General features: G+C 45.7%; 1 protein-coding gene across 5 annotated transcripts in view; it reads right to left on the bottom strand.

Annotated features, from left to right (window-relative positions):
- The window catches only part of LOC110493231 (collagen alpha-1(VII) chain), a 104,987-nt gene that overhangs the window by 56,242 nt on the left and 33,853 nt on the right, over positions 1 to 14,892 (bottom strand). For all 5 annotated transcript variants that reach the window (XM_036950369.1, XM_036950368.1, XM_036950370.1 and 2 more), the window contains exons 10-27: positions 13,005 to 13,160; positions 10,668 to 10,787; positions 9,550 to 9,699; positions 7,579 to 7,695; positions 7,207 to 7,353; positions 6,946 to 7,071; positions 6,703 to 6,849; positions 6,148 to 6,270; positions 5,691 to 5,963; positions 3,572 to 3,715; positions 3,217 to 3,348; positions 2,155 to 2,301; positions 1,645 to 1,776; positions 1,377 to 1,523; positions 1,006 to 1,125; positions 693 to 842; positions 440 to 576; positions 220 to 346 (exon numbers count right to left, since the gene is read on the bottom strand). In XM_036950369.1, coding sequence (XP_036806264.1) covers positions 220 to 346; positions 440 to 576; positions 693 to 842; positions 1,006 to 1,125; positions 1,377 to 1,523; positions 1,645 to 1,776; positions 2,155 to 2,301; positions 3,217 to 3,348; positions 3,572 to 3,715; positions 5,691 to 5,963; positions 6,148 to 6,270; positions 6,703 to 6,849; positions 6,946 to 7,071; positions 7,207 to 7,353; positions 7,579 to 7,695; positions 9,550 to 9,699; positions 10,668 to 10,787; positions 13,005 to 13,160 — 2,595 coding nt within the window. The remainder of the gene's footprint in view (positions 1 to 219; positions 347 to 439; positions 577 to 692; positions 843 to 1,005; positions 1,126 to 1,376; positions 1,524 to 1,644; positions 1,777 to 2,154; positions 2,302 to 3,216; positions 3,349 to 3,571; positions 3,716 to 5,690; positions 5,964 to 6,147; positions 6,271 to 6,702; positions 6,850 to 6,945; positions 7,072 to 7,206; positions 7,354 to 7,578; positions 7,696 to 9,549; positions 9,700 to 10,667; positions 10,788 to 13,004; positions 13,161 to 14,892) is intronic.

The raw sequence follows: 14,892 nt of genomic DNA, 5'->3' as shown, positions 1-14,892 counted from the left end.
GAAGAAGGCAATGCTCTGAGCATTGGCTGATCGCTCCCAACCTATAGAAATCCCCACCAAGTTAACACTAAAATGGCAGAAGCCCTTTAATGGCAATGTCCATGCAAAAATGGGTTATTTGAAGTAAGGATCTCTATACCTCTCAATGTTACATATACACATGCACAGGCATCCACACTCACACACAAACTTACACAAGTACGTACAAAACACACACACCTATAGCATTCCCTGGGCCATCCTCAAAAGGCGTAGACAGGATCTCCTGAAGCAGCGTCTCACTGTTGCTATGGCGATTTAGCAGGAACCAGACCTTGGGTCGGGCGCTGTACACTACAATCCCCAGCTAGAGGATACAGAAAGAACATGCCACAGAATCACACAGAAGAAACTAGCAGCCAACACACACATATCACAGACGTCTGTAGGTGTACAGTACCTGTGAGTCCCGTTCTCCAATGGTGGTGAGGGAGCCAGCAGCGCTGGTCAGGAGGGAGAGCAGAGAATCAGCCAGGCTGGCCCGGTCCCTGGAAGCTGGAACCAGGAATACCACGTCGAGACGACCACCCACACACACTGAGGACAGAGACACAGTGAGAGAGGAGGGGTTGGAACATAATGGGCCAGTATGAGGACTAAGGAGAAGGGATGGAATGGAGTGACTGGTTAAAAAGGAGTGATATCAGTCTTACCAGTGCGTTCGTCCACTGAGGTCTCAGGGCCCACCTCCCTCTGGAAGTTGGGCTGCAGGGTGAAGCGGTATCTCAGACCCAGACGTAGCCCTGTCACCCTGTAGGAGCTGGATGACCCAGGCAGCGTGGTGGATTGACCCGGACCAGTATCTGGTTAGAGACCAAACACACACAGGCACCCACACAGACAAGTACGTACAAGTACATACACACACAATCACACACAAACAACGATTAGCGATCAACCTTTCATTGTGGAACATAGTCAATAAACTACCAAATGTGACCCCATTATGCAGTGTTTTTGTCTCACCTCTCTCCTCTTTCCAGCGCAGGATATATCCTGTGGCACCAGTCAGTGGAACCCAGCCTAACAACACAGAATTCTGGGTAACCTCTGCCACACGCAGACCTGTTACAGGCTGTAGGGGAGCTAAAGGGAGGAGAGGAGGAGTGAGTGATCAGTTAAGAGAGAGACAACCGTATGTGAGTGACTTCAGTAATCGTGTGATAGAGAACATTAAGAGGTTGTGACTATACAACAGTTAGAACCTATAGCCATAACCACAAAAACCTTGGGCTTTTATAAGGTTTGATCTTAGTCTGGTCACATGGCCAGGAAAATTCCAGTCAATAACTATAGTGAATGAAAGGAGAGGAGATGGTGTGGGCAGAGAAGTGTACCTGTGGAGGCTGTGATAGTGACAGCTTGACTCTCTCTGTCCCTGAAGATGGCAGCCAGCCTCATTGTGTAGCTCACCCCAGGCCGCAGACCATCCAGGTCAAACGAGGTCGCATCTCGACCTATCAGACGGCTCGATTCAGCCTCACCTGCATGGAACCAGTAGAGAATATTAGAAAACGTAAATAGATATTAAATTGCAAACATTTGTTTGGATGAGCATTTTATGTACGTATCTGTGTGTGTGTGTGTGTGTGTGTGTGTGTTTACCCAGGGCTGATCTCCAGTAGATACGGTACCCTGTGACCCCAGCCATTCCTCTCCAGACCAGACGCAGCACCCTTGGGGTAGCCTCCAGCACCCTGACCCCCTCCACACGGTCCACAGCAACAGGTTCCCCAGCTACACACACACACACACACACACACACACACACACACACACACACACACACACACACACACACACACACACACACACACACACACACACACACACACACACACACACACACACACACAGAATACAGTACAGAGCAGTACGCTTTCCAGTGAATTCAGGAAGTACACTGACATTCCAATTATCTTCAGTGCTTTTCAATGAGGACCATTTGGAATAGGAATTTAGTTTACTTTCTGATTTGACTGTAATTTACCCCAACCTTGCTACATAGTAATTCTGTAAAGTTGTACCTTCCAATGTTTTCATATCCATTCTAATCAAACAGAGGTACAATGTAACTGCACAGTCTCTTTTCTTTAAGACTGTAGTGTAACTCACGTGTTGTGACTCTGACAGAGACTGGGGATCCCTCTCTGTTCTGAACCAGGGCCATGACCTGCACCTCATACTGAGCCCCTGGGTCCAGCTGCTCCAGGTCCACCGCTGTGCGGTCACCACCTACCAGCTGGCTCCTCTCCTCCCCACCTATACCAAGACAGAAGGGGTGGTGGTGAGTGGTCTGGCACAAAATGGCTGCCATGTTTTATTAATACACAGCAAATTCTCCACTGTTAAATCAACAGTGACAGTGTGACATTTAACACTGGTCCAGTGTCTATACGGAGTGTTAAATTAACAAACTGCTTAGGTTCAAGCCTTATTTACATATTTCCCAGAGTGCCTTGCCTTTCGAGTGAAGTGTAAAATTACCACCTACGACTGTATTTGTTAGTGACAAAGACATATATCCATCCATTTTCATATATCCATCCATTTTCAGGCAATCCTAGTGAGATCCTAAGTGAATATGTTATCATTAAAATGTAATTATTTAACACAATACAAAGCATATGTCATAAAGCCTTAGACTCTTATGGGTTAACTAGAACAACCTTTCAGTAACGGATGCAACGTCTAAGTAACAGAAAAATGTATACTATTTATATTTGAGTAACACAAGGTGAATAAGTCAATCAATGCACATACAAAAACATAGAAATTGAAAACAGCAATTCTAAAAATTCACCTGCATTAGAGGATGCTGGTAAATATGATAATGAAAGGGTGTGGTTTTGGTTTAACACTGGTTATTAACACCAACAGTGGGGTTATTTTACAACAATGAGTGTTAATTTAACATCTGAATCAACACTAGAAATGTTACACAGAAAACTCAACACGAGGTAACACTGGCCAATTTTCTGTGTGTGAGTATATATATATATATATATATATATATATATATATATATATATATATATATTTATGTTAAGTGTGGCTGGTGTGAATAGAGGTAATTCCTATATTATAATGAGCTATGGATAGTACACTATTTAATAATGAAACATCATGGGAATATCATTCACATTTCAAAAGAGTAAAGCTAATCAAATCTCTCACCGTCAATTCGCTTCCAAGCCACACGATAGGCTGTCGCTCCCTGCACGCCCACCCATGTTACTCTGACGACCTCACCGCGGGACTCTTGGGCTTTGAGTGAAGTCACTGTTCCCACCACCAACTGGTCTGACTCTTGAGGACAGAGAAGTGGAAGAGATCAGTCACCAATTTACAAGCACTGTTCTATAGGATAGCACTCATTTAATTAATTCAATACATTTTTTAATTTACTAAGTGAGGGCTAAGTGAAGCTGTTACCATATTGTTGACAGTTAACCAACTCATTCAAATATACTATGGGTTATCAAGAAGAGAAGGGGTTAGGGGTCAATTTGGTAATGGAGTGATAGAGTACCTGTTCTGGTGTTCAGGGAGGTGGGGTATCCTTCCCGAGACCCAATCAGTGAGGAGACTGAGACTCGGTAGGAGGAGTCTTCCTGAAGGCTGTCGATGGTGAAGGAAGTGACATCAGCGGCCACCGTGCGGGAGGACTCCACTCCTGTAGACAGATGGGGTCAGGCCATAAAGAATGATAGAGAAAGCATCCCTCAGCAAAAAAAGAAATGTCCTCTCACTGCCAACTGAGTTTATTTTCAGCAAACTTAACATGTGTAAATATTTGTATGAACATAACAACATTCAATAACTGAGACAAACTGAACAAGTTCCACAGACATGTGACTAACAGAAATGGAATAATGTGTCCCTGAAAAAAGGGGGGTGGGGAGGGTCAAAAGTAACAGTCAGTATTTGGTGTGGCCACTAGCTAAATTAAGTACTGCAGTGCATCTCCTCCTCATGGACTGCACCAGATTTGCCAGTTCTTCCTGTGAGATGTTACCCCATTCTTCTACCAAGGCACCTGCAAGTTCCAAGACATTTCTGAGGAGAATGGCCCTAGCCCTCACCCTCCAATCCAACAGGTCCCAGAAGTGCTCAATGGGATTGAGATCTGGGATCTTTGCTGGCCATGGCAGAACACTGACATTCCTGTCTTCCAGGAAATCACGCACAGAACGAGCAGTATGGCTGGTGGCATTGTCATGCTGGAGGGTCATGTCAGGATGAGCCTGCATGAAGGGTACCACATGAGGGAGGAGGATGTCTTCCCTGTAACGCACAGCGTTGAGATTGCCTGCAATGACAACAAGCTCGGTCCGATGATACTGTGACACACCGCCCCAGACCATGACGGACCCTCTACCTCCAAATCGATCTCGCTCCAGAGTATAGGCCTCAGTGTAACGCTCATTCTTTCAACGATAAACGCCAATCCGACCATCAAACCTGGTGAGACAAAACCGTGACTCGTCAGTGAAGAGCACTTTTTGCCAGTCCTGTCTGGTCCAGCGACGGTGGGTTTGTGCCCATAGGCGACGTTGTTGCTGGTGATGTCTGGTGAGGACCTGCCTTACAACAGGCCTACAAGCCCTCAGTCCAGCCCCTCTCAGCCTATTGCGGACAGTTTGAGCACTGATGTAGGGATTGTGCGTTCCTGGTGTAACTCGAGCAGTTGTTGTTGCCATCCTGTACCTGTCCCGGAGGTGTGATGTTCGGATGTACCGATCCTGTGCAGGTGTTGTTACACGTGGTCTGCCACTGCGAGGACGATCAGCTGTCCATCCTGTCTCCCTGTAGCGCTGTCTTAGGCATCTCACAGTACGGACATTGCAATTTATTGCTCTGGCCACATCTGCAGTCCTCATGTCTCCTTGCAGCATGCCTAAGGCACGTTCACGCAGATGAGCAGGGACCCTGGGAATCTTTCTTTTGGTGTTTTTCAGAGTCAGTAGAAAGGCCTCTTTAGTGTCCTAAGTTTTCATAACTGTGACCTTAATTGCCTACTGTCTGTAATCTGTTAGTGTCTTAACGACCGTTCCACAGGTGCATGTTCATTAATTGTTTATGGTTCATTGAACAAGCATGGGAAACAGTATTTAAATCCTTTACAATGAAGATTTGGATTTTTATGAATTATCATTAAAAGACAGGGTCCTGAAAAGGGGACTTTTCTTTTTTTGCTGAGTTTAGTTCCAATTATGCGGTCTGGGAGCGCACAGGTAGCGCCATTGAGGCAATCTCCATTTTGAAGTAGTAAATGTTTTTTTTTACAATTGGCTGATCCCTCCTGATGACCTGCTTGAACATGACTCCAACAGGGATATCAGCCAATAAAGTTGTAAGCCACACACAGTTGACTACATTAAAATGGTGTAAGCCCTCAATGGCTCTGGCCATGCTAAAACAGCCTTTTGGCCACTAGAGGCCTCTATCATTCTCTATGGGTCAGGCAACGAGGTGAACGTTACTGGGGATTGCTATTACTGTATTACTAGACTAGAGCAACTACTAGACAATCCCAATACAATGTGTTCTTTGAGTCTTAATGCGCTTTGAGACCTAAGGTAAGGATCCTTAGGAATGTAATTTATACGTCAGATAACACCCATCTCACTTATCCTAACCACGCCTACCATTTCCACTGCGCCAGGTAATCTTGTAGCCAGTTGCCCTGGAGACTGGTGACCATGTGATGCGTATCCTCTGAGAGGTGACATCAATGATACGCAGGCCGCTAACCGTGCTTGAGCCGTTGTTGCCATTGGTCCTGGCCGAGAGGGTGACCACCTCCCCGATACGTTGACCAATCACAGCCGCCACGCCCAGGACCACAGCTGTGTCTGGCTGCAGCCCCTCCACCGTGTAGGACGAGGCCTCTGGCCCCAGAACACGGGACTGCTCCGCATCTAGGAGAGATACACAATGTTAAAGACACACACTGGGACACTGCTCTATATAAAATAAGGTGAGAGAAAGTAACACATACATATAAAATAGGGACTGCTGCTATAATTATGTTATCACAACATTGTATTTCTGAGGACTAGTTTATCACAAAATCATTCCAAGCATAATTCAGGTGACACTTACTGTTGCCTTGTCTCCAAGTGACCCTGTACCCTGTCGCCCCGGAAACCCCTGTCCAGGCGATTCGGAGTCGCCGACCATTGGTGTTTGTCACACGCAGGTTTGTCACTCTCTCCAATGCTTGTTCTGAAATCACACATCAATAAGAACATTGTGGTTCAGTGCACCACCAAACTTTTTCCCATGCTCAATATCAAACTTACATTTCCCATATCAAAACATTTTGCCATTTCGTGCCTACTAAACACAGCCCTCTTCTTTTATCTCTGTCTGTGCTTGCCTCAGCTCACCTCCCCTCAGTATCACTATTCACCACCTATTCACATTGACAATCAGCTGGCAGCCATTCATCACACAGCCACAGCAAAGCACTGTTTACCAAACTGGCAAACACCCTGCAGCCCTGAGCCAAGATCTGCACGCATTCAATCCATCCACATCCTCTCTCTCACAGGCTGGAGCATGCACTAGCATACAATCAGTGTGTGTGTGTGTGTGTGTGTGTGTGTGTGTGTGTGTGTGTGTGTGTGTGTGTGTGTGTGTGTGTGTGTGTCTCACCTGATTTGATGTAGACAGTGACTGGGTCCCCCTCGCTGTCTCCCACCACAGCTGTCACGCTGACCCCATAAGACACGCCCTCTGTCAGACCCCTAAGGTCAAGGGTCGTCTGGCTTCCAGGGATACTGCGGGTTTCCTCTGTTTGCGCTGTAAGTACAGAGTGTTAAAACATATGTGAGATCCGGTCTAAAGTAGTGCACTATATAGGGAGAGAATAGAGCGTCATTTGAGATGTGCCCTTACCTTCAGTGTTGACCATGAGGATACGGTACTGTGTTGCCCCGGCTACCCCTGTCCATCCCAGTCGCACAGTGCTGCCCAGGTACTCTACCACTCGCAGGTTGGACACCCTCCCCACCGGCTGTTCCACTGTACACATGAGGGGGGGGGAAGTCAGTAAAATGGTGAAACAAATAAGATACAAATAATAAGTGAAATATAGAAGTAAATATAAAATACAAAGGGGCTAAAACAAAGCGGGTCGCGCCTGCCCCTATCTCTGACCTGTGGGAGAGGTGGAGACGGGGGTGGCCTCTTCTCGTCCCTCATACAGGGTGAACAAGGTGATGACATACTCAGTGCTGGGCTGCAGCCCTGACAGATCATAAATAGTGGTGTTCCTGGAGAATGACTGACTCTGCATTCTGCCACCTGAGGAGAGAGAGACTACAGTAAGGTAGTTTGACGTTGACAGTCAGTCAGCGAGGGTACATCTATGTTTGTGTGCATGGATCGGTGTACTCAATGTTTAGGGGTTCGAAAGTACATGAAACTTTCGCTTGTATGTGTGAGAGTACGCGTGTGTGTGTCCTTACGTGTGTATGCAAGCATGAGTGAGTGTGTGAGTGTGAGTGTGTGTGTGTGTGTATGTCTGACCTTCCCCCTGCCTCCACTCCAGGCGGTATCCCCTGGCAGACTGGATTAGGTTCCAGGTGAGGCGGATGGAGGAGGGCCCGGTGGTGGCTGCCCTCAGCACCTGCTGCTCCAGACTCTCTGCATGGGGGGAACAGAGACACAACCCAACCATGGGTCTTATCAACTGATATATCATGGTATGCCAGAACCTCTTAAAAACCCATTCAGGGTGATGGGGTCAAATTGGGGTCATGATAGGGGCTGCACCAAATGTTTGATGTAATATAATAATTGACTATGCTTATGTTGTATTAATAGAAGGGGGGGGGGTATGGGACCCCTCCTCCTCCACATTTATAGGGTCCTAGACTACTGATTAACATTATACAGTATATATTAATTTTTTATTTTTTATTAATTGTTCCACAGTCTTTACTAAGTCTCTGCATATTATAAAGAAATGGTCTGAGAAATGTGTTAATTATTGCATGGGGTCTGTGAGAAAGCACTTCAAAGATAAACATAGAGCCCTGCAGGGGAGTAAAATAGATAAGAGGCTAGTCAGACATACTTCTATAAATCAACTTGGGGGAGTGGACATTTACTGCTGAGGCTTTAGAAAACACTGGAACTATTGTTTCTCTCTTGTAAGTTTGTATAGCTGTGTATGCATGGGCTTGGTCGGATGAGTAGCAGGTAATGACGTATGCAGTAACATCACTAGGGCTGGACTTCGGGCTTAATAAAATAACTTGGGACTTTTCCCTATGGGGCAGAACTCAGGAGAGACATCAGTTGTATGTGTGATGTTTGATCTTTGACTTCTGTCTACAGCTGTATTTTGATTAAAATTGTTATGATTTATTAAGTGCACATTTTGAGTGTTCCTTATTTGATAAGTAAATAAAACGGAGCACAGAAAAACGGAACCAACAAGATATTTAAGCAATAAGGCAATAAGGCACAAGGGGGTGTGGTATATGGCCAATATACCACAGCTAAGGGCTGTTCTTACCGCAAACGCCCAAGGTGCCTTGCTATTATAAACTGGTTACCAACGTATTTAGAACAGTAAAAATAAATGTTTCGTAATACCCGTGCTATAGCTGATATACCACGGCTTTCAGCCAATCAGCATTCAGGGCTCGAACCACCCAGTTTATAATCAGCTATTAGAGGGGATTTCAATTCATAATGCATCTTAGTTGGACTGCCGGTACACTTATTTAGAACAACTCTTAGCTACACAAACATTGTGTGTTTCCCCTTCCATTTGAGATCAAAGATCCCAGAGAGGAGCATAAGGAGGCATTCTGTATTAAATAACTACAGTATGCTACCCCCTCCCTGATTATAATCCAGACCAATAAACATGATGATGACTCAGCTTTAACTCAAACAACACAAATCCCTGTTAAGTGAAGACATCCCCTCAAAAATGTGTACACAGGAAGCTGTATGTGTGTGTGTTTGTGTGTGTGTTTTCTGCATAGTATGCATGTGCGCAACAGATTTAACTTCCAAAAAAGGATAAACTGTAAATATTTAGTAAGCAGAATAATATCATTATCTCTCTTCCTCTATTTCCTCTATTTTCTACTGCCTCTATTATCCTCCTTTACACTATGGTCTGTTGGACGCAGCAGAAATAGTCTTTCATAAAGGCATTCTTTCATTGGCTAAAATGAACCACAAGTGGAAGTTACTGGGACAAAGACAGAGGAAAATAGAACGAGAGGAAAATAGAGTGAGAGGAAAATAGAACGAGAGGAAAATAGAACGAGAGGAAAATAGAACGAGAGGAAAATAGAACGAGAGCGAGAGAGGAGAGGGAAATCTGTTTGTGTTTCAGTGATCTCTCCAAATTTGCTTAACCTTGTAAAGTGCTTAGGAAATTACTGAATTGTGTGTGTGTGTGTGTTGTGTATGCGTGTTGTGTGTGTGTGTATGCGTGTCTGCCATGCATACATGGGTGTGTGTGTAGCTCTATACCTATCTTGAACCTGGTGGTAGCACCAGGACCCTCTGTGTTGCCTTCGTAGAGAGCGATGACAGTGACAATGTACTCAGTGTCTGGCTGCAGGTTCAACAGGGTGTGAGTCTCACTGTCACCAGCCACTTCCACAGATTCCACATCACGACCTGGGAGAGACACAGAGGCAGGGGGAGAGGAGAGAGGGATGGGGGGAGAGGAGACAGGAGAGATGGGTGGCGGGAGAGGAGAGGAGGGTGGGGGGAAAGGAGAAGAGAGAGGGGTGGGGGGAAAGGAGAAGAGAGAGGGGTGGGGGGAAGGAGAGAGGGGTGGGGGGAAGGAGAGAGGGGAGTGGGGAGGGGGTGGGGTGAGAGGAGAGAGGAGAGATGGGTGGGTGGGTGAGTGGGGAGGGGGTGGGGTGAGAGGAGAGGAGAGAGGGGGGAGAGAGGAGAGAGGGATGGGGAGAAGGAGAGAGGGGAGAGGGGAGAGGGGGGAGAGAGGAGAGGAGGGTGGGGGGAAAGGAGAGGAGAGAGGGGTGGGGGGAAGGAGGGAGGGGTGGGGGGAAGGAGAGAGGGGAGTGGGGAGGGGGTGAGGTGAGAGGAGAGGAGAGATGGGTGGGTGGGTGGGGTGGGGTGAGAGGAGAGGAGAGATGGGTGGGTGGGTGGGGGAGAGGAGAGAGGGGGGAGAGAGGGGTGGGGAGAAGGAGAGAGGGGAGAGGAGAGGGGGTGGGGGGAGGGGAGAGGGGAGAGGGGGGAGAGAGGAGAGACGGGGGAGAGGAGAGGAGAGAGGGCGGAGAGGAGAGATGGGGAGAGAGGAGAGATGGGGGAAAGGAGAGAGGGGGAGATGAGAGATGGGTGGGGGAGAGGAGAGCAGAGGAGAGAAGATAGAGGAAGGTATGGAGGGGTGAAAGAAAAGGACAGTTGTTGTGCACATATAAATTGTGTCACTGACTGCTCACTATTCAAAGTATTAACAGCCTTGCTGATTCTCTCATAAATTCCATTCTGTGTCACTATACATTTCTGAAGAACAACCTCTCTGTGTAAATATACATGTTAATAAGGTAAGTCTATACTGATTGGTGCATGGGTATACTGGCACATAATCTGCTGTCAAATGTCACTGTCTCTCTCCTTACCGGTGAATGGTCCCCAGACCAGTCTGTAGGCCCTGGCTCCACCCACTCCTCTCCACAACACCCGGACACTACGCTCTGACACAGTATCCACTGACAGCTGCTGGGCCGCTTCTAGACGCACTGCAAGACAGACATAACACACACACGCAAACACACACAAAAATTGAGGTGTTTCTGCAAGACAGACATAACACACACACGCAAACACACACAAAAATTGAGGTGAAACACAGTGCACATACTGAAATAGGGCACAGAAGAAAAATAGATGAGAGCTTCAGACTTTTTATGTTTACTGCAGCGCAAATAGTCACCACCAGATGGAAGTATGACTTTCTAATAATTTGAAAGAATAGTGTCAGAGAAAGACGTGCAAAGCTCCCTATCTGGCGATGACAACCTTTCTGATCACTGTTACCTTTCCACCTATGGTTCAAATAAAGTCATGAGACCATGAGGCCAATCGGTATGGTTTACATGGCATGAAATCCATCCATCCAAAAACAGTTCCAAATGATTTCCTCTTAATGTAGCCTTCACATGACTGCCACAAGGCACTGTGCTTGCTGTGAGGTCAGGCTCAGGAGCATGACAACTGTAGAACTTCTGTTCTCCTCTTCCATTCACAAACAATGGCTCACAACAATGGCTCAAACTGTGTTTGACCAGATACAATGCTATTTCACAGGAAACAAATTGACAACAGAATTTCAGCATGCTTATAGGGAAGGACACTCAACAAGCACAGCACACAGCACACACAAATGACTGATGATTGGCTGAGAGAAATTGATCATAAAATGATTGTGGGGACTGTCTTGTTAGACAGTGCAGCTTTTGACATTATCGATCATAGTCTGCTGCTGGAAAAACATATGTGTTATGGCTTTACACCCCCTGCTATTATGTGGATAAAGAGTTACCTGTCTAACAGAACACAGAGGGTGTTCTTTAATGGAAACCTCTCAAATATAATCCAGTTAGAATCAGGAATTCCCCAGGGCAGCTGTTTAGGCCACTTGTTATTTTCAATGTTTACTAATGACATGACACTGACTTTAAATAAAGCTAGTGTGTCTAAGTATGCGGACGACTCAACACTATACACATCAGCTACCACAGCGACTGAAATGACTGCAACACTCAACAAAGAGCTACTGTTAGTTTCAGAGTGGGTGGCAAGGAATAAGTCAGCCCTATATATTTCTAAAACTAAAAGCATTGTATTTGGAACAAAACACTCACTAAACCCTAAACCTCAACTAAATCTATAATGTGGAAACTGAGAAAGTTGAGATGACCAAACTGCTTGGAGTAACCATAGATTGTAAACTGTCATGGTCAAAACATATTGATACAACAGTAGCTAAGATGGGGAGAAGTTTGTCTATAATAAAGCGATGCTCTGCCTTCTTAACAACACTAACAACAAGGCAGGTCCTACAGGCCCTAGTTTTGTCGCACCTTGACTACTGTTCAGTCGTGGGAAAAAAAGGGCTTAGGAAAATTGCAATTGGCTCAGAACAGGGCAGCATGGCTGGCTGGCCCTTGGATGTACACAGAGAGCTAATATTAATAATATGCATGTCAATCTCTCCTGGCTGAAAGTGGAGGAGAGACTGACTTCATCACTACTTTTATTTATGAGAGGTATTGACATGTTGAATGCACCGAGATGTCTGTCTAAACTACTGGCACACGGCTCGGACACCCATGCATACCCCACAAGACATGCCACAAGAGGTCTCTTCACAGTCCCCAAGTCCAGAACAGACTATGGGAGGTGCACAGTACTACATAGAGCCATGACTACATGGAACGTTATTCCACATCAAGTAACTGATGCGAGCCGTAAAATTATATTTACAAAATAAGATTAAAAAAACACCTTATGGAACAGCGGGGACTGTGAAGCAACACAAACATTGGCACAGACACACACACACACGATAACATACGCACTATACATACACATGGATTTAGTACTGTAGATATGTGGTAGTGGTGGAATAGGGGCCTGAGGGCACACAGTGTGTTGTGAAATCTGTGAATCTGTGAATGTATTGTAATGTTTTAAAAATGGTATAAACTGCCTTACTTTTGCTGGACCCCCAAAAGAGTAGGGATCCATAACAATGGGGATCCATAACAATGGGGATCCATAACAATGGGGATCCATAACAATGGTGATCCATAACAATGGGGATCCATAACAATGGGGATCCATAACAAATACAAATACACCAATAATGTGAAGTTCATGTTAAACAGAAGATGATATGATGCATCATGCAGTACTGACTGAGGGTAATGGGAAAGAGGGTGTGGTGTACTTACATGTCCGTGAGGTGAGGGTGGCGGGGGAGGCAGAGTTTCGGGGGAACAGCGGGTAGAGGGTGAGGACGTATTCTGTGTCAGGCAGTAGCCTCTCCAGGGTGACAGAAGTAGAGTCTGCAGCCAGAGACTGCTCCAATAGCTGGGCCTTGGGCTGACCTGTCAATTATTCACAGCCAGCCATTCACAAGGGTTAGAGCAGGCAACAGGCAAGTACATACACAGCTGACTATACACATCTTTAAATGCACATGCTTGTACTTGTAGTGTATGTGTATAATATGAGGAAGATCAAGAGCAGTCTGGAGAACTGTGTGTGTGTGTGTGTGTGTGTGTGTGTGTGTGTGTGTGTGTGTGTGTGTGTGTGTGTGTGTGTGTGTGTGTGTGTGTGTGTGTGTGTGTGTGTGTGTGTGTGTGTGCCTGCCTGCCTGCCTGCCTGCCTGCCTGCCTCTCTGTATGTCTGTCTGTCTGACCTGCAGTCTGAGGCAACCCCAGCCCCACCCAGCTCCACACGCACTTTCAGGCTGTTGCCAAGGCAATGCGCCAGCCTGAGAGGAATGTGTAGCCTGGCGAAATGGGCACAGATCTTCATCCTACCACAGACAAGGCATACACGGGGGGTGTGTGTGTGTGTGTGTGTGTGTGTGTGTGTGCGTGCGTGCGTGCGTGCGTGTCGTGCAGAGATTGGCAGTATTTCTGTTAGTGAGAGGAAAATACGTATTTCGATCACTTTTGAGTATTTTGTCATATGTATGTCATTGGCCTAAACTACAATCCATATATTTTGTAACAAGATACTTTCAAGACCTATCATTTATATTTTTGAAATACAAAATACTTATTCTATATCATTTTTTATAACAGTGACCCCCTTTCACCCTGCATTAGTATCAGAAGTCTGATGACACTATGGTGTGACAAAATGTAAATATGAACACTTGCAAAGCATGCTTGGTCATTTAGCAGACACTCTTATCCAGAGCGACTTACAGTCAGTGCATACTGCATTCAACTAAAGTAGATAAACAACCACATATCACAGTCATAGCAAGTGGAATGTTTTTTGTTACCATTACTGAGAATGTTGTTGTAGTCCTTGCAAATGTATTTTGTATTTAGAAAATAGAAAATACCTGTATTTTAGTTTGATACATTGGTCTTTAGAGTATCTTGTATTTGTAACAAGACACATCAAAATGTATCTTTTGCCCATCTCTGTGGGTGTGGGTGTACTGGGTGCATGAATTAGGGCCTGCAGTTGCTTGCTCCTACTCAAAGAATGGCTCCCCCATGTGAAAACTAGGTGAATTACAACAGTACTAGGCTGCATTCAAAACAAATCTCCCGCCTTATCGCATCCCATTTCCCGTAACGGTGAGTTTTGATGGGGTTAAGAATTAACATAAAATCAGGAGAGAGGACCAGACTTGAATGCAACAATTTGACTAGTTGCCCTCAACGCAGCTACTTACTAACTCAACAAACACCAACTGCTACTAACTGCCAATCAGCTTCCACGCCTGTTGCAACGTTTTAACTAGTCCTCACTCTCCGTAATCACCACTGCCACCCTACTTAAACCTCACCAAACTAAGATTCCTCCTCTGTGTTGTGCAGTGCATGTCGCTTTCTACGTCACTGTGTGGTACTAGACTTATCAAGTGTCTCTTAGGTTCTTCCTGGGGCGGGTTGCCATCACCACAGCAGCCTAACTACCATGGCGGGATGATGTCTACCTGCCTTAGGCTTCATCCAGCCCATTCTCATCCCCTCCTGAATCCTTCTTGCATCCATTCAAATTTTTCCATAAATATTCTAAACCCATTTCAATGTCTGCTCCTTTAACTCGTAAAACCAGAGTCGGTGCCTCCTCTTCACAACGCTTTGCTTG

Source organism: Oncorhynchus mykiss, chromosome 17 (genome assembly GCF_013265735.2).
Source record: "Oncorhynchus mykiss isolate Arlee chromosome 17, USDA_OmykA_1.1, whole genome shotgun sequence".
NCBI classification, from domain to species: domain Eukaryota; kingdom Metazoa; phylum Chordata; class Actinopteri; order Salmoniformes; family Salmonidae; genus Oncorhynchus; species Oncorhynchus mykiss.
This window is presented reverse-complemented; position numbering and strand designations above follow the sequence as displayed.